Source organism: Moschus berezovskii, chromosome 12, assembly GCF_049115385.1.
Source record: "Moschus berezovskii isolate FMDL1 chromosome 12, NW_MosBer_1.0, whole genome shotgun sequence".
Lineage (NCBI taxonomy): Eukaryota > Metazoa > Chordata > Mammalia > Artiodactyla > Moschidae > Moschus > Moschus berezovskii.
The window spans coordinates 87,813,076-87,831,622 of NC_142471.1; the positions used below are offsets into that span (position 1 = coordinate 87,813,076).

An 18,547-nucleotide genomic window follows, 5' to 3' on the forward strand; every position below is an offset into this window, starting at 1 on the left:
ATCCAGCCAGCTGCCCTTGAAGACCTGGAAAACTGACTCTTAGCTGCCTCCACCTCCCATAGTGATGTCAGCAGCCCAGTCTCCACGGCTCTGACAGCCCAGAGGCAGGGTGGGGGTGGGGCCCGCGGCTGATGGCGTGACCCAGGGGCCTGGTCTCTGAGGCTGCCTCCCTGTCCTCCGCTCGCCTCTTCTGTCTGCAGTTCCAGCCCCACCCCTACACCCCCCAGCCCCAGTGTGCACGCTCCCCTGCATGGGGCTGGCCCAAGTTACTCAGTGGTATTCTACTCTTTGCAACCCCCTGGACTTTAGCCCGCCAGGCTCCTCTGTCCATGGAATTCTCTAGGCAAGAACACTGGAGTGGGTAGCCATTCTGTTCTCTAGGGATCTTCCCAACGTAGGGATTGAACCCAGGTCTCCTGCCTTGCAGGAGGAGGCTTTACCATCTGAGCCACCAGGGAACCCCTCCTGGGGCCTTAGGGGTGACCTGAGGGGACCCCAGGAAGGAGCTTTCCCCTACCCCTGACACACAAAGGCCATTTTAGAGATTTGTCCTCTTGTGCTCTTATTTAAATAGAAGTCCTCCAGGAGTGACATCATGCTATTTATACTTTCCCAGGAATGACTTAGCTGCCTCTGGCCTCTCAGAACACAAGCTGGGGTAGATGCTTGTGTTCTTTATTTTTGGGAGGTGGGCAGAGAATATAGGAGCCAGCAGCCCACAGGAAAGGGACCAGATCCTGTGCCTTTGCTCAGCAAACGGGCCTGGCTGGTGACTTCTCCTTACCTTCCAGCCGCCGGCCTGCCCGCCCTGCCCTGCGTGCCCCGCACCCTACCCCTCACTATTCTCCGTGTGCAGTGTGTTCATCCTGCTTCTGCCTGTGGACCTGACACTTAGTTTACTGAAACCAGGCTTGTTCACAGCCAGCCTCGGGACCTGGCTCACATGCCTTTACACACACACACACACAGACACACACACACACAGACACGTAATCTCTCTCTCTCTACACACAGGTGTATCTATATGTATGTCTCTATAATGAATATGTATGTGTATATATATATACATTATATATTGATATATATAGTATATATAGTATATAATGTATAATTATATAATATATAACATATGTGTGTGTTTATTATATGTATTTATATATATGTATGTATATACTATTTCTGCTTCATTGTCTATGCCAAAGCCTTTAACTGTGTGGATCACAGCAAACTGTGGAAAATTCTTAAAGAGATGGGAATATCAGACCACCTTACCTGCCTCTTGAGAAATCTGTATTCAGGTCAAGAAGCAACAGTTAGAACTGGACATGGAACAATGGACAGTTTCCAAATTGGGAAAGGAGTACATCAAGGCTGTATATTGTCACCCTGCTTATTTAACTTATATGCAGAGTACATCATGTGAAACTCCAGGCTGGATGAAGCACAAGCTGGAATCAAGATTGCGGGAGAAATAGCAATAACCTCAGATACACAGACGGAGAAGGCAATGGCACTCCACTCCAGTCCTCTTGCCTAGAAAATCCCGTGGATGGAGGAGCCTGGTGGGCTGCAGTCCGTGGGGTCGCTAAGGGTCGGACACAACTGAGCGACTTCACTTTGACTTTTCACTTTTACACATTGGAGAAGGAAATGGCAACCCACTCCAGTGTTCTTGCCTGGAGAATCCCAGGGACGGGGGAGCCTGGTGGGCTTCCGTCTATGGGGTCACACAGAGTCGGACACGACTGAAATGACTTAGCAGCAGCAGCAGATACACAGATGACACCACCCTTATGGCAGAAAGTGAAGAGGAACTAAAGAGCCTCTTGATGAAAGTGAAAGAGGAGAGTGAAAAAGGTGGCTTAAAACTCAACATTCAGAAAACTAAGATCATGGCATCCGGTCCCATCACTTCATGGCAAATAGATGGGGAAACAATGGAAACAGTGACAGACTTTATTTTTTTGGGCTCCAAAATCACTGCAGATGGTGACTGCAGCCTTGAAATTAAAAGATTCTTGCTCCTTGAAAGAAAAGCTATGACCAACTTCAGTTCAGTTCAGTTCAGTTGCTCAGTTGTGTCCGACTCTCTGCAACCCCGTGAATCACAGCACGCCAGGCCTCCCTGTCGATCACCAACTCCCAGAGTTCACTCAAACTCATGTCCATCAAGTCGGTGAAAGCATATTAAAAAGCAGACATTATTTTGCCCACAAAGGTCCTTCTAGTCAAAGGTATGGTTTTTCCAGTGGTCATGTATGGATGAGAGAGTTGCACTATAAAGAAAGCTGAGCACAGAAAAATTGATGCTTTTGAACTATAGTGCTGGAGAAGACTCTTGAGAGTCCCTTGGACTGCAAGGAGATCCAACCAGTCCATCCTGAAGTTTCAATCAGTCCTGAATATTCATTAGAAGGACTGATGTTGAAGCTGAAACTCCAATACTTTGGCCACCTGATGTGAAGAGATGATTCATTTGAAAAGACCCTGATGCTGGGAGAGATTGAGGGCAGGAGGAGAAAGGGGAGGACAGAGGATGAGTTGGTTGGATGGCATCAGACTCAATGGACATGAGTTTGAGTAAGCTCCTGGAGTTGGTGATGGTCAGGGAGGCCTGGGTGCTGCAGTCAATGGGGTGGCAAAGAGTCTCGGACACAACTGAGGGACTGAACTGAAAGAACCCACTGGGGATCAGGGCAAGCCCATAGGCTGCCGCCAGACCCTGGTGGACTCCGTCCTGTCTAGGGCCCTGGTTGGCTGTGTGGGTTCTCCTCACCCCGCGTCCCTAGACAGCCCGGCCCCCAGAACTTTGCCCAGGTAGTGCCTGCTTCCTGGTTTACCCTTTGCTACAATCAACGCCAGGTCTTTCTGGAAAAAAACCTTCCAAACTGGGGAGAGTTCTGGAAAAAAACCTTCCAAACTGGGGAGAGTTCGACAGCTTTTGGAGGAGGAAATGCAGACTGAATCCAGGGGGCCTCTGTGGGTTAAGTTACCTTGCTTATGAGCGAGTTACACCACCGGTATAGATGTGAATAGATTATGGCGGGGGAAAAGGAAAATATGGAACGCTTCACGAATTTGCGTGTCATCCTTGCGCAGGGGCCATGCTAATCTTCTCTGTATCGTTCCAATTTTAGTATATGTGCTGCCGAAGCGAGCACGTTTTATAGCTTGATTCCAGGGCTATTTATAGTGGCCAGAATTAAAAACTTTACGCTGAGGGTGAATTCCATTAAAAACCAAGTCAGCAATTCTTCACTCTTTTAAAAACTGTATTAGTGCAATAATAGCTTAATCTGTTATTCACTGAAACTGAGACAGTGTTTGTTGCTTCACCGATTATAATGCAGATCGCTGTTGGGGATCCACGATCGTATGCAAATTAACCCGGAAGGGGGCGGAGCCACTGCCATCCCAGAGGTCTCCCGGAAGCTGAACCTGAACGTATATAGACAAGTTGTTGTTGTTCATTGTTTTTCAGCCCCTCAGTCGTGTCCGACTCTTGGACTGCAGCACGCCAGGCCTCCCTGTCCGTCACCAACTCCCGGAGCTTGCTCAAACTCTTGTCTATTGAGTCGGTGATACCATCCAACCATCTCATCCTCTGTCGTCCCCTTCTCCTCCCACCCTCAATCTTTCCCAGCATCAGGGTCTTTTCAAATGAGTCAGTTCTTCGCATCAGGTGGCCGAAGTATTGGAGTTTCAGCTTCAGCATCAGTCCTTCCAATGAATATTCAGTGTTGATTTCCTTTAGGATTGACTGGCTTGATCGCCTTGCAGTCCAAGGGGTTCTCAAGAGTCTTCTCCAGCAGCCCAGTTAAAAGGCATCCATTCTTCTGGGCTCAGCCTTTTTTATTGTCCACCTTTCTCATCCATACATGATTACTGGAAATACCATAGCTTCCACTGTATGGACCTTTATCGGCACAGTAATGTCTCTGCTTTTTAAAAGAGCCTTGACTGTATTTTTTTTTTTACCTCTGTGCGATTGTGTTTCCTGACCAGGGATTAACCTGGGCCCTGAGCAGTGCAAGCAGGGAGTCCTAACAACTGGTGTGTGTGTGTTAAGTTGCTTCAGTCCTCTCGGACCGTTTGCAACCCTGTGGACCATAGCCCACCGGGTTTCTCTGTCAATAGGTTTTTCTAGGCAAGAATACTGGAGTGGGTTCCCATGCCCTCCTGCAGGGGATCTTCCTGACCTAGGGATTGAACCCACCTCTGTTAATTTTCCTGTGTTTGCCAGCGGGTTCTTTACCCCTGGCACCACCTGGGAAGCCCTCACCCCCACCCTCCAACAACTGGACTGCCAGAAAATTCCCCCTGCACACATTTTAATTATATCTTATCAGTAAAACTGCTGCTTTTGGCTGCCTAGTGTGTGGCACTGGGGAGCCACAGTGAATGGAACAGGCTAGGAGTCCCTTCTCCCCAGGCTGAGACCTGAGCCTCCCTCTGAACTCTTTCGGCCACCTTTGCCCCAGGTGTCACTGCTCTTCTCAGATACCTATGAATTATCTGTCTTAGAGGCCCTCTCTGTGAATGGAGGAACTGGTCAGTTGTGACCTCCAGAACCACAGCACCCAGCCTGAGTCCGGCTGACCCTTAGGAAATGTTGCTGAACTTGAAACTGGTTAGAGGGGAGTGGTGAGGAGGGCCTCCTTCTCTGTCTGCTTGGGGGTCAATGTGTGCTGACCACCTCACAGCTGGCTGTCTCAGGGGGCAGGCCGTCCATTCCTGCTGTCCCGCTGGGACAGTGTCAAGCGACCTCTTCATAAACTGGGAGGAGGTTTGCCTGGTGGAGGAGAAATGTCAGGGTAGGGTTGACACAGTAGGAAGCTCTAGGCCAGAAACAGATTCTCTAAGGCGCCTGCATGTTGACATCGAATTCTGAATGTTTCTGTTACTGGTGAGAGCCAACCATGGTTCTTATGTGTGAGTTTAACTTCTTAAAGAGAAATCTAGCTGGGGAACAAGACCCTCAGCACCCAAGGAGTATGCAGAAGCTTCTAGGGTGAAGTCAGGCATGCCTTACCGTCCTCTTGCTTGGCTGCCTCCCCTCCTCCATGGCACTCCCTGACCCCCACCGTTTTTATTTTTAAAAATTTATTTATGTATATTTATTTTTGGCTGCACTGGGTCTTCATTGCTGTGTATGGGCTTTCTCTGCCTTTGATAAGTGAGGGTTACTCTAGTTGTGGTGAACAGGCTTCTCGTTGCAGTGGCTTCTCTTGTTTTAGGGCACAGGCTCTAGGGTGCCCGGTCTTCAGGACCTGCAGCTCTTGGACTCTGGAGCACAGGCCAGAAGTTGTGGTGCGTGGGCTTTGTTATCTTCTCCGACCAGGGATCAAACCCGTGTCTCTTGCATTGGCAGGCACTCTCTTAACCACTGGACCACCAGGGAAGTCCTCCCCCACCATTTTAGCAAGGCTGAGACACCTCCACCTGCAGCAGGAGAGGCTCACCCTTAGTGGGGCCTGGAGGGGGGCTGAGATCATCCTTATTCAGAGCTCCAGGGAGACCCAGGGGCCATGGGAGCAGAGGCTACAGGAGGACTTGGCTGGGCGGCTCTCAGGAGAACTGAAGTCCACTGGGGGTGTTACTGGTGCCCCTAAAGTCCTTTCCCCGCCCCAAGACTGTATTTTAAATGGCTTGTCCAGGCCCCACCACAGTCCAGTGATGCCTGCTCTTCAAGCTCACGCTGAGGGCACTTTCTGTGGTCTAGGGGCCATGCAGACTGCTCTCTGTAAATGCTCACAACACCCCCAGGAGGGAGGGGGTTCTGTTATAACTGCTCTGTTACAGATGAGCAGCCTGAGACTCAGAGATACCAATGTGTTCAAGGACATGTAGCTAGTGAGTGGCAGAGCTGGGCTTTGAAGCAGGTCCAGCTTGGCTACCGAGCCTGGTTCTGAACTTCTCCCCTGGCTGCAGCGAACTGGGTTCCTTCCTTCCCCCAGGCCATGGGGTCTACATCCCTGGCCTCTCTCAAGTCCGAGGAAGACACGAGTAAAGAAGCTGTGTCACCTGTGACCATAACCAAGCGTGAACACAGGATGCAGGAAGGAACCGATGACTAAGTTCCAAGGACTGATTCCATCCATGCTGAGAGCCTGGCCAGCCCTCTGGCTCTATTTTCCAGTGGAAGGATTTGGTAGATCTCTGTGCTGACTAGCGATTTTGGTGCCTTGCCAGTGTGATTGGACTTTTGTCCAGAGTCTTATTGTCCTATTCTTACTGGAAATTGGTGGGAAAAGGGTAGTCCATATTTAGTGCCATGCTTTTCCTGATTTTGTGCATTTTGTTGGTGATGTTGCTGTTTCAAAGCAGAAGGCGGCTATGATGAGCCTGATGTAGAAAATGCTTGTATTAGATAAGCTTCATTTGGGTGTGCGTTATAGTGTTGTTTTCTATGAATTCAACATTAAGGAATATATATTGTGTGCATGCCTGCCAAGTTGCTTCAGTCATGTCCATCTCCTTGTGACTCTATGAACTATAGCCTACCAGGCTTCTCTGTCCATGGGATTCTCCAGGCAAGAATACTGGAGTGGGTTGCCATGACCTCCTCCAGGGGATCTTCCTCACCCAGGGATCAAACCTGCCTCTCCTGCATTGCTGGCGGGTTTTTTACCACTGAGGCATGGGGGAAACCCCAAGGAATATATATAAAGTTATATTAAGGAATACATATTAACTATATAGTAAATAAAATGTTTTTAAACAGAAACTCACATAAAACAAGGTTATATTTTAATCGGTTGACAAAAATACTGTGACTAGTGGCTCACAGGAGCCTACCCTCTATATTTCCCCTTGGAACTGTGGTTCAGTGTTTGCTAATTCAGTGTCTACATGACTTTATAGAATGTAATTACTGCAAATAAAGGGAATCAACTGTACTTAACTTTGCTGCTCTGTGGGAGTAATTAAGAAGGGCATTCTGGGTGTGTGGTGGTGGCTTTTTAAACCTCAGAAATGGCCCTGCCTACTCACCCCATCTGTTTTAGTCTCTGCCTGCTGCCATAACAAAGTATCACAGACTGGGTGACTTACAAACAGCAGAAATTATTGGACTTCCCTGGTGGTCCAGTGGTTAAGACTCTGAGCTTTCAGTGCAGGAGGCATGGGTTCAGTCCCTCATTGGGGAAGACCCTGCATGCCACGAGATGCAGCTAAATAAACAAAACAGCAAAAAGTATTGCTCATAGTTCTGAAGGCTGGAAGTCCATGGACAGGGTGCAAGCATGGTTCAAGTGAGGGCCCTCTTCCTGGTTGCAGATGTCTCACTATGCCTGTACAGGATGGAGGGGCCTGGTGAAGTCTGCAGGGTCTCTTTTATATAGTCACACCCCTTTCATGCATTGGAGAAGGAAATGGCAACCCACTCCAGTGTTCTTGCCTGGAGAATCCCAGGGACGGAGGAGCCTGGTGCGCTGCAGTCCATGGGGTCGGGAAGAGTTGGAATCCCTTTCATGAGGGCCCCACCCTCATGACGTAGTCACCTACCGAAGGCCCCACCTCCTAATGTTGTCACCTTGGGCACTGGGATGTCCACGTAGGAATCTGGAGACACAAACATTCAGACCATAGCATCGCCCAAGTTCCTGTTCAGAGCAGGGAGAGGAGAGGTGAGAAGAGGCAGGGAGGGAAGAAAACAGAGCAGAGGGCAGTCTGGAACATCCTCCCTGGAGTTTTGCCACCCTGCCCAAGCAGGATTGGGACCTTAAGTTAAAAAATTAAATTTAAATAAAAACATGTTTAAAAAATTCACTAAAACAAGGAAAGTGGGGCTAGAGCATTTTCTTTAAGACCCTGCAGAGAAAGCAGAGCTTTCTCCCTCCTTTCTGCCGCTACTATTTCTTTGGCGCTGGAGCTTTCCCTTTTAAGAATGCTTCTTTCTGAATAAGAACAGACAGGACACCCTGGTCCTTGCAGCAGTTCTCAAATACAATGGACAGGATTTCAATGAAAGCCTCTGGAGGACATCAGACGTGCCCCCTCCTCGGGGAACAGCCTTTGAACCCACTATCAGTGGTTGGACTTCAGCTTTCAGCATCCCTGGATGGCACAGAAAGCCAAGCCTAGACCCTCTAGAGCATTCTACAAATGACTAGATTGCCTGTGGTTACTTGTACTCCCATCTGTTCAATATTTTCTATATATTTTTTTTATAAAGCAGCAAAATTGCTTTTCAATTGAAACCATGCAGCTGTACTACCATTTGTTAAACAGAGTAAATCAGGGCACCCTGGTTACATCTGGGAACTCTGGTGCTTTTCCCACAGTCAGGACTCCGAGCAGAGGGGTCTCTTTAGATCTTGAGGACTCCCTGGATACAGCTGAGAAATTATTCACCTGAGTCATGTCCGTGGGGTCCACAGGTTAGCATGCCCAGATTTCTGCCCCGTTCCTTGAGCGTCTGATTCAGGAGGTCTGAAGAGGGGCCCCCCAGCCCCTGCAAACTTTGCATTTTTTACAAGTTCCCGGGTGCTACTGCTTCTGCTGGTCTGGGGTCCGCGCTCGGAGAACCGCTGGGTGAGGCACTCGTGTCCAGATGCTTTCTCCCCACCTGTCACGGCTTCTCGGGGTGGGGAAGTCCTGACCCAGCAGCTGGTGTCTGAAGTTTCTGATGGATCTCTGACTTCAGCCAGGAGAGCCAGGGATGGGGGAGAGCCCCTGCTCTGTGTGCCAGCCTCTCTAGAGTTTCTGGATTCAGAAACGGAGCTTCAGAATTTTCTAAAGTTGAAAGCACAGGGAATTCACACTGACTTGCAGCTTTGTTGTTCCTCTTGCTCCAAATAATGCGGTTTATTTTGGTTTTCTCTGTTTGTACTGTAAGATTTTTTTTGTCTTTCTGCTATGGATGTGCCTGAGTGGTTTTAACTACTTCAGAAAGGTTAGCTGAACCTTTATTAAGGCAAATACCTTGTTAAAACTGAATGATAAAGTGGGACTGTTGTTTTTTTAATTTAGAAAAGGAATCACCTAAGCTTCCCTGGTGGCTCAGAGGTTAAAGTGTCTGTCTGCAATGTGGGAGACCTGGGTTCGATCCCTGGGTGGGGACAATCCCCCTGGAGAAGGAAATGGCACCCCACTCCATCCCGTATTCTTGCCTGGAGAATCCCATGGACGGAGAAGCCTGGTGGGCTACAGTCTACAGGGTTGCAAGAGTCGGACACGACTGAGGGACTTCACGGTTTACTTTCAAGTCTCTTCTGAATAATGGGATTCCTTTACACTATTTCAGAGGTACATGTTGAAGGTATTTACATGCTCTTGAGACAAATGTACTTAACCAGTATCCAGCTGGCTGAGTCACTTGGTTGCACCTATATATTTGTTCAGAACCTTTGAGTTTCCAGTGTGGAGCTGGGTGCTATTAGGTTGAAGCACATGAACTGCCACACTGGCAATTGTCAAAATATTGGCAATTTCATATGGTTCCAAGTAGCACAGGATCTTGTTCTTGGTCTGTTTTTTCATAGTTCTGGAGCTGCTTTATGTAGTGGATAGGTTTTGACTTTCTGAATAAGTAGTTAAATCTTGGATATCTGATATCAGCTTCCGGTTGGTCCTCTGAATCCACATCTCTGCATTCTCTGTGACCACGCAAGGAGTCTTGCACCTGGAGAGAGGATGCAAAGGACTGGGAGAGACAATGGTGGGAATTAATGGGCTGGATGGTCCAACCCAGATCAAAGCCTCTTGTGGTCTTGGGACAGTATTTACGACTTTTCCTTTAGTTAATATTTTCCTTCCTGATTAGGTTTTGCGTCAGCCAAGTTTAATAGTAATTTCTCCCCTCTGAGCACAGACTTGCTCTGTGAAAAGGGTATGAACATGCTTGGTCAGAATTGAGAAGCCAGCTCAGGGTTAACATGTGCGAAGCCAGCCTACAGCCGGCTGGACATCTGAAGGTCAGTGGTGTTTAGCGGCTGTGTACATGCTCACGTGGGCTGCTGCTGGCTACTGGAGATCTCTTGATGTGCCTGCTTTGGAGTTTCCAGCCAATTTGCAAGCCTCTCTGGGCACCTTCTGATTTTGGCTTGGATGCTTCTCAGTGGCTATGTCTTGAAGGAGTACGAACCTGGATCTACCATCTCGGCGACTCCTTGTATCAAACCCCAGGCCTCTGCTGGACTGATTGTCTGGTGCTCCTATGGACTGAGCGTAGCTCTTCAAGCCAGCGATTTCCAATTGCTTTTTTTCTTTGGCTTGCATCGCGCTTTCAGTCTGAGCCGAGTCTTGGCCTTAGCGCTTGTCCTATTACGTTATCGTGTGCGCTTGGGGATTCAAGAAGAATAAAACCAAGGGGCCTGTGAGGAAGGGGCTGTTAGGCTAATACCTTCCAGATGGCGATGTGAAATGGGAGATAAGATGCTGCCGCCCATCTGGCCCGACAGGACGTGATACGCTCTGCTCGTATCTTTGGGGCTGTTATCACCCTCCCGTGACAGCCAGGGTCACTCTGGTGTTTGTCTTTGGACAGGGGCTTAACTTGGCAACTCGAGCCGCTCTCCGAAATGAAATCTGCTATCAGGTCAGTTGGGGGTCTGCCAAGAAGGACTCAAAAGCCCTGAACAGGGACTCAAAAGACAACAGTTGGTGACGGCAAATCACTACAGCTGGGCCTGGAGGACTGTCGGGCTGAGTACAAGCCCTGAAGCAGCATCCTCTGTGTTCTCTGGTCCTGTGTGGGCGGAGACTGTGTCCCTCATGGTTAATGGACCCAGCTGCTGGTAGTGATGACCTCGGTGAGGTCCTGTATCGGGGACAGCCAGCTCCGACCCGTTAGCAGTGGTTCCCTAGAGATTGAGAAGGATTCAGAGGTCTCATCCAGGTGGGCCTCTCAGGAAAGATGCCTTGATCAATAGGCCATTTCTGTCTGATAACACTATGGTGAGTTTATTTGCCTTTTTTTGGGTCAACTCTTCTCTTTAAAAAAAAAAAAGAGGCAGGGGCTTAAATTAAATCAGCGTTTCCTGCATCCTTCCAAAAATACAAAAACTTGACAAGAATTTGAATTCAGTTTCTTTGTTATTCCAAAGGAAATATTGATTAACCCCTCAAGTGGGGAAAGGGATCAGTGGACTTTTACAACCGGAAGGGCCCTCACAGTCCCATTCCTGGCCTGTTTTATAAGGACAGAGGTCAAGGGCAAGTGAACGTAAGCGCCTTGCAGAAGACACCTCAGAATGCAATGTGGACCCCACCCCAGGGCTCTGCCCTCCTCAATGCTGGGCTTGGCTGCTGTCCTGGAGTTCCCACTGAGGCTGGGAGTGGTACTGGACATCGGAAAGGCCCTGACTCCCTGGGGTGAGGTCTCTAAGACGAGTCATTGTGCTCAAGGGAGGCTTGAGTGGACTGGAACTGGCAAGGGAATGCCAACCTGGTTAACTGCTTCTCATCTCTGCTCCAGCAGCATGGCCCTTTGGCAGCTCAAGAGGCTTTTCGGGGCAGAGGGCCCTGTGGAAGCTTTCCCTCGGAGGCCAGAACCAGGGCTGGCTTCAAGGGCGTGTGACTTGGGCAGTTGCCCGGGGCCCCGTGCTTGGTCCAACACTCTGCCATCACCCTCCTGAGAGTCTTACCCTTTTGGAATGCAGGACCCTGCCTTTTCACTTTGCTTTCATTTGCGTTCCGGTGGCTTATGTTGCTGGTCCCACCTCAAGCTGGTTGCACTCTGGGATGCCAAGAAGAGAAGACAGTTGTCCCGCTGTCGGTGGCCCGCGTGTTTGGGAGGCCAGGGGCAGGAGGGAAAGAACTGCTCGGTGTTTCACCCTTGCTCCTGGCCTCGCTCTGTGCCGGGGGCTGGAGAGACCACCATGGCCGAGACTCTAGTCGGAGAAGAGGATGAGTTAGTAGAAAACAGCAGGAGACACAGAAGCCAGGCCCAGCCCAGCCCAGCAATGCAGAGCAGGCATCATTACCCCTGCCGGGGCTTGGGGGCTCTTCCTCGCTTATGGGATCAGCTCGGAGGGGAGCTTGGAGGGCTTCCCAGGTGGCTCGAGTGGTAAAGAACCTGCCTGTCAATACAGGAGACACAGGAAATGCAAGTTTGATCCCTGGGTTGGGAAGATCCCCTGGAGAAGGGCATGGCAATCCACGCCAGTATTCTTGTCTGGAAAATCCTATGAACAGAGGAGACTGGCAGACTAGTCCGTAGGGTCGCAAAGAGCCAGACACGACTAAAGCCACCTAGCACAGGAGTGGATCTGAGAGAGGTAGGCGGGGATTCAGGGGCAAAGACACAGAGGCAAGAAGCTACCAGGAGCCCCCAGACTGGCCTGGTGGGGTCAGGACAGCGGCAGGGTAAACCTGGAAAGGGAACAGAGGCAGGCTGATGGAGCCCCAGCTTTTGAAGCCCACGAGTTTGACCTGCATTCTGTTAGATGCAAGATGTGTAAAGTGGGCGAGGGCTTCCGGCAAGGAAAGGATCCCATCAGGACTCAAGGTGGGGCATTCTGGTATCTGGGGGAGATGGATACAGGGGACAAAAAGCAGGACGTGCCGGAGCCCTGCTCAGAGAGGCTGCCGGCCTGGACCAGCAGGACAAAGAGGGCAGATTCTGGAAGGAAAGGGAGAGGATGGAGGGAGAGTCCAGGACAGTCTCAGCTTCTGGTCCAGAGCCGGGATGGCTGGTGGGGCCACTCGCCAAGCTGGGCATAAATTGGGGAGGGGAGGAGGGTTTCGGAGGGAAGAGGAGGAGTTCTGTGGGGTCGGGAGGCATCAGTTGGTGCCCACGTGCCAGAACTTCAGTCGTGAGTCACTGAGCCCCTCCCTGTTGGGACCTGACCTCCTCGCCTCTGGGGGTGGGCCAAGGGCACGCTGCAGACCAGGAGGGAGGAGTGCCGTCATTCTTAAGAGAGCTGTTGAGTCATTTGTTTGGTGCCTTTAGCTGATGGGAACAGGCAAATGCAGGACGGGTGTGGCCCTGGTGATCAGGTGCCAACAGAGTGAAGGGTGGAGGGGGCAGGCACCCTGGTCTCCAGGCCTGAGAGCTGAGGGGACCCCAGGGTGTTCTCAGGGGCGGGGATAGTCAGCCTCGGGGCATCCTCATCACAATGAGATGGCCTTTGTGCTTCCTCTGCAGGCCTGGCCTTCTGAGCCCGCAGAGCCTGCCCTCTGCCAGTATTTTCGAAGATGGAAACCTTTCCTTGCACTTTGATGGGAGTCGTAAAGTGCAGAACCACAAACCTCATCACCTGTCCTTGGTTTGCATTAAATAAAACACTTCATGGCAAATAGAAGGTGAAAAAGTAGAAGCAGTAACAGGCTTTATATTGTTGGTCTCCAAAATCACTGTGGACGATGACTGCAGCCATGAAATTAAAAGACGCTTGCTCCTTGGAAGGAAAGCTATGACCAACCTAGATAGCATATTAAAAAGCAGAGACATCACTTTGCTGACAGAGGTCCGTCTAGTCAAAGCTATGGCTTTTCCCGTAGTCATGTATGGGTGTGAGAGTGGGACCATAAAGAAAGCTTGAGTGCTGAAAAGCTGATGCTTTTGAATTGTGGTGCTGGAAAAGACTCTTGTCCCCTGGACTGCAAGGAGATCAAAGCAGTCAATCCTAAAGGAAATCAACCCTGAATATTCATTTCAGGGTTGTTGCTGAAGCTGAAGCACCAATACTTTGGCCACCTGATACGAAGAGCCAACTCATTGGAAAAGACCCTGATGCTGGGAAAGATTGAAGGCAAAAGGAGAAGAGGGTGGCAAAGGATGAGATGGTTGGATAGCATCACCAACTAAAGGGACATGAATCTGAGCAAATTCTCAGGAGATGGTGACAGACAGGGAAGCCTGGCGTGTTGTAGTCCATGCAGTCACAAGGAATCAGACATGACTTAAGCAACTGAACAACAGCAAAATAAGATCTTCAGGGGGTGTGAAGAGGAAGGGGCCCAGCCAGTGTAATTTCTTTAGAAAATAAATTTTAAACTAGGAGTTTGGGTTTGTGAGTAGCCTGTTCACTGCTCATGAATAGGAATAAATGTCAGTTTCCAGATGGTGAAATGACTTTCTTAAGGAGTTTAACAGTCCCCAGTAATTTGAATTATTCATTCGACTCATTCCATTATGAAATACCTTCCCAGGTGGCCCTAGTGGTAAAGAATATGCCTGCCAATGCAGGAAACGCAGGAGACACAGGTTTGATCCCTGGGTTGAAAAGATCCCCTGGAAAAGGAAATGGCAGCCCACTCCAATGTTCTTTCCTGGGAAATCCCATGGACAGAGGAGCCTGGTGGGCTACAGGCCACGGGGTCACAAAGTGTCGGACGTGACTGAGCACATTTACAAAATATTTGTATTTATATTTTTGTATAAATATTTATGTTTTATATAAATATTTTTGTGTATTTGTATTTTATAAACAAAAAATATTTGTTTACAAAACATTTACAAAATATTTCAGCCGCTGCCCATGTTGTTACAAACAGCAGTTTGAACGGCGGACGCATCGTGCCGTCTGTAACCCCATTCTGCACGTTTGCTGGTCCTGTCCACGAACTCATTGTAATTTTTGTTCACGTGTGGATTGCCTTGCTCTGGGCTTATCCAAGGATATTACTTTCAGGTCTGTTTTGCTGCTTGTTTCCATGAGGCCCAGGGGCAAAGGTCTTGTGGGTCCCAGCTCTGCTCCTGCTCCCCAAACCTGGTGTGGTCATAGCCCTTCGGGACCCCTTCCCCGCTCTTCCTCTGCCGGTCTGAGTACCCACTGGGGGTGGCCCGGCTAGAGGTTGGGTGCTGGGATGACTCTGGACAGGTACAGCCGCTGTCCTCAAGGTATTCAGTCTCCCTAGTGGTCTTCAAGTCCCTGGTGATGCGTGTCGCTGAGGAGGAGTGAGGGGCTTCCAGGTGTGTGCTGGGGAGTCCATTCGAAAGTGGACAGGGAGGTGGTTAGGGATTCAGAGACTGGTTCACATCCTGCCTCCACTTCCCGCTCTGTGACCTTGGGCAGGTTGACCTCACCTCTCTGAGCCTTAGTTTTGTTTTGGTTTTTAACTTAATTATTTTTAATCGAAGGATAACTGCTTTACAATGCTGTGTTGGTTTCTGCCACACATCAACACTAATCAGCCACGGGTAAACATACGTCCCCTCCCTCTTGAACCTCTCTCCCATCTCCCACCCCATCCCACCCTTCCAGGTGGTCATAGAGCCTTGGTTTGAGCTCCCTGCGTATGTGCGTGCATGCTCAGTTGCTTCAGTGGTGTCTGACTCTGTGCGACCCTATGCCCTGTATCCCCCCAGGCTGCTCTGTCCATGGGGATTCTCCAGGCACGAATACTGGAGTGGATTGCCACGCCCTCCTCCAGGAGATCTTCCCAACCCAGGGATCGAACCCACGTCTCTTATGTCTCCTGCTTTGGCAGGCAGGTTCTTTACCACCAGCGCCACCTGGGAAGCCCTCGAGTTCCCTGAGTCATACAGCAAATTCCCACTGGCTATGTATTTGTATATGTTTCCATGCTAGTCTCTTCATTCAAAAATATCAAACGCTTCACAAGTTTGCGTGTCATCCTTGCACAGGGGCCATGCTAATCCTCTGGATCATTCCAATTTTAGTGTACATGCTACCAAAGCAAGTACTGAGCTTAGTTTTGATCTCTGTTGAGCAAGGATGATGGCATATGAGTCAGAGGTTGTTGTAGGGGTTCCTGAGGTTACATACATGAAGCTTCTAACACAGGACCTGGTACACAGGGTCAGGCACCTAGAACAGAGCCACTCGTGCCTGGGCACCCAGGATCAGGCATGTAGGACCCGGCATCAACCAGGTTGAGCTGCTGCTGTTTTTATAGCCGTTGATGAGTGAAGACCAAACCAGGACTCAGAATTGCTCTCCTGGGCAGGGGACGGGGCTGCACACCTGTCCTTCAGGTCAGGAAGCCACCTCGTAGGCGGACTTGGAGGAGGTGGAGATTAGCAGAACCTTGACACGGAAGGCCGAGCCTCCTACCTTCCTGCAGTGGGGGAGCTTCCTGCAGGAACTCACGCCCACAGGGAAGAAATGAGTCCCTGCCACGAGGCTGTGAAATTTGTAACCCCAGCTTCGACCTCTGCCTGGGCTTCAGGCTCTTGGTACTTCTAATTCCAGCCCCACCCCGGGCAGCTGTGTGGACAGCCAGAGAGGCTGGGAGGGCTGACCCTCCCTGGAAGTCTGTGGGCAGCATTGCTCATCTTGCTTTTGCCAGAGGGAAAAGTGAAAACTCTTTTGAGCTCCAGGCCTGGTGCCTTTTGGCTCCAAGGGCGTGTTTGCAGGTGGCCGTCCTTCCTGCCTTCCCACCTGCTGGAGACCACCCAGCACTCCCTGCGTTTCCCTATGTGTCCAGCAGGGGGCACTCACCCATTGCACCAGGGACAGGGCTCTGCTCTGAAATGCCTTCACCAGGGAAAAGGCATCCCGAAAGGTCCCTGGTGCAGTTTCCTTGATTACCCATCAGCCGCTCCACCTTGACTTTTGTCAGCCTCAGATTTGGTGGGGGCAAATCCTGGGGAGTTTGCAAAATTGCACTTTAATTTTCAACTTGCAGAGATTCACTGCCTATTAAAAAGCGATTAGAAATGATCGTATGAAACAGACACACAAAACTCAAGACAACTCAGAGTGTTCTGACACCCCAGCTGCTCCGTCAAAGAAACCCCCGGTTCTGCTGCAGCCTCCATGGGGAGGGGGATTCTTAGCCTGGCTTGGGAGCTGCTGCATAGGAGGATGTACCCCCCTCCACTGTGTCTAAGCAGAGGCCCGGGGAACCCTGTGGGGTGCCCAGCCAGCAGTGTGCTGGGTCTTTAAATACCCGACGCCATGTGTGTGGGTGGGTTGGGGGGGGTGAGGGGGGGCTGATGAATGTGCCATTAATGAGCTGAGTTCCACTGGGAATAATTCTCTCTTTGTGTCCCCAGCACCATCCCAGCTGCTGCCCGTGTGGATCTCACTTCCCCGGCCTCAGAATACGCATCTTTGCCTTCCGCCCCAGCTGGTGATGGAGTCGAAGCTTCCGTTCCCTCCTGCCAACGTCTGGCCAAGGACTTAAGCAGGTATTGTACAGAACCCTCCCTCCTAGCTGCTGCCCCCAGAGAGGAGGGGCCTGGCCATCTCTGCCCCATAAGCCCTGGGGGAGCTGCATTTAGGAGGGTGCCAAGAAGACGCTGACAGTTTGGACCCGTGATGCCATGGATGATCGTTTGGGCTCTGCTTGATCTGAAGTTTACCCTTGCGAGCAAGCTCTCCATGTAACAGCGGGGACACCCTGTGTGAGCATTCATGTATTAGTATTAGTCGGCGTATTCCAGAGAAGCAGAACCGATAGGATATATATTCACATATACAGGCATAACTTATTTTATTGTGCTTTGCAGATACTGTGTTTTTTACGGAGTGAAGGCTTGTGGCAACCCTGAGTTGAGAAGTCTGTTGGTGACATTTTTCCAACAGCGTTTTTTCACTTCCTGTTTCTGTACCACATCAGACGTTCTCACTACTATATATGTTATGATGATCTGTGACTAGTGATCCTTTTAATATTTACCTATTCTGTTTATTTATTTGCCTGCACTGGCTCTGAGTTGTGGCATGTGGGATCTTTATTTGTGGTGTGCAGACTTTTAGTTGTGGCATGTGGAGTCTAATTCCCCGACCAGGGATGGAACCCAGACTGCTTAGCCACTGGACCACCAGAGAAGTCCCTGTGATCAGTGAGTTTTGATGTTACTATTGCAAAAAGACTATAACTCACGGAAGGCTTGGTGATTAGCATTTTTCAGCAGCATTTTTTTAAATTAAAGTATGCACATTGGTTTTTTTACACATAGTACAGCTCGCTTACCAGTCTACAGTATAGTATAAAAGTAACTTTTTCGTGCTGGGAAACTAAAAAATTCTTGTGATTCACTCTAGTGTGATACTTGCTTTATTATGGTGTTCTGAAACCAAACCTGTAATACCTCTGAGGTCTGCCTCTTTAGCCTGGAGTAGGAAATGGCAACCCACTCCAGTATTCTTGCCTAGAGAATCCCATGGGCAGAGAAACCTGGCAAACTACATACAGTCCATGGGGTCACAAAGAGTCCAACACAACTGAGCGACTTAGCATGCACTGCCTCTTTAGAGAGAAATTTATTTTAAGGAATTGGCTCATACAAATGTGGAGACTGGCAAATCCAAAATTTGCAAGGCAGGCCAGCAGGCTGGAGACCTGAGGAAGAACTGATGTTGTAACTGCAGTTTAAAGGCCACGTACTGGCAGACCTTCCTCTTCTTTGATGGATTTCATTCTTTCTGTCTTAAAGACTTCAATTGATTGGATGAGGTCCTCCCACATTATGAAGGGTGATCTTCTTATTCGGGCTTCCCTGGTGGCTCAGAGGTTAAAGCGTCTGCCTCCAATGCGGGAGACCCGGGTTCGATCCCAGGGTCGGGAAGATCCCCTGGAGAAGGAAACAGTAACCCACTCCAGTATTCTTGCCTGGAGAATCCCATGGACGGAGAAGCCTGGTAGGCTACAGTCCACGGGGTCGCAAAGAGTCGGACACGACTGAGCG

The 18,547-nt window shown here is 49.8% G+C and overlaps 1 protein-coding gene, 1 non-coding gene and 1 pseudogene across 18 annotated transcripts in view; 1 reads left to right on the forward strand and 2 right to left on the reverse strand.

The window, feature by feature from the left end:
* Window positions 1-18,547, forward strand: part of TACC2 (transforming acidic coiled-coil containing protein 2) — a 232,095-nt gene that overhangs the window by 114,384 nt on the left and 99,164 nt on the right. For all 17 annotated transcript variants that reach the window (XM_088842389.1, XM_088842399.1, XM_055424489.2 and 14 more), the window contains one exon: window positions 16,910-17,044. In XM_088842389.1, the coding sequence (XP_088698515.1) occupies window positions 16,910-17,044 (135 nt within the window). The remainder of the gene's footprint in view (window positions 1-16,909; window positions 17,045-18,547) is intronic.
* Window positions 3,055-3,161, reverse strand: LOC129556085 (U6 spliceosomal RNA). The gene has a single exon (XR_008685919.1). It is a non-coding gene; the product is annotated as a U6 spliceosomal RNA (small nuclear RNA).
* Window positions 15,491-15,591, reverse strand: LOC129556097 (U6 spliceosomal RNA; annotated as a pseudogene).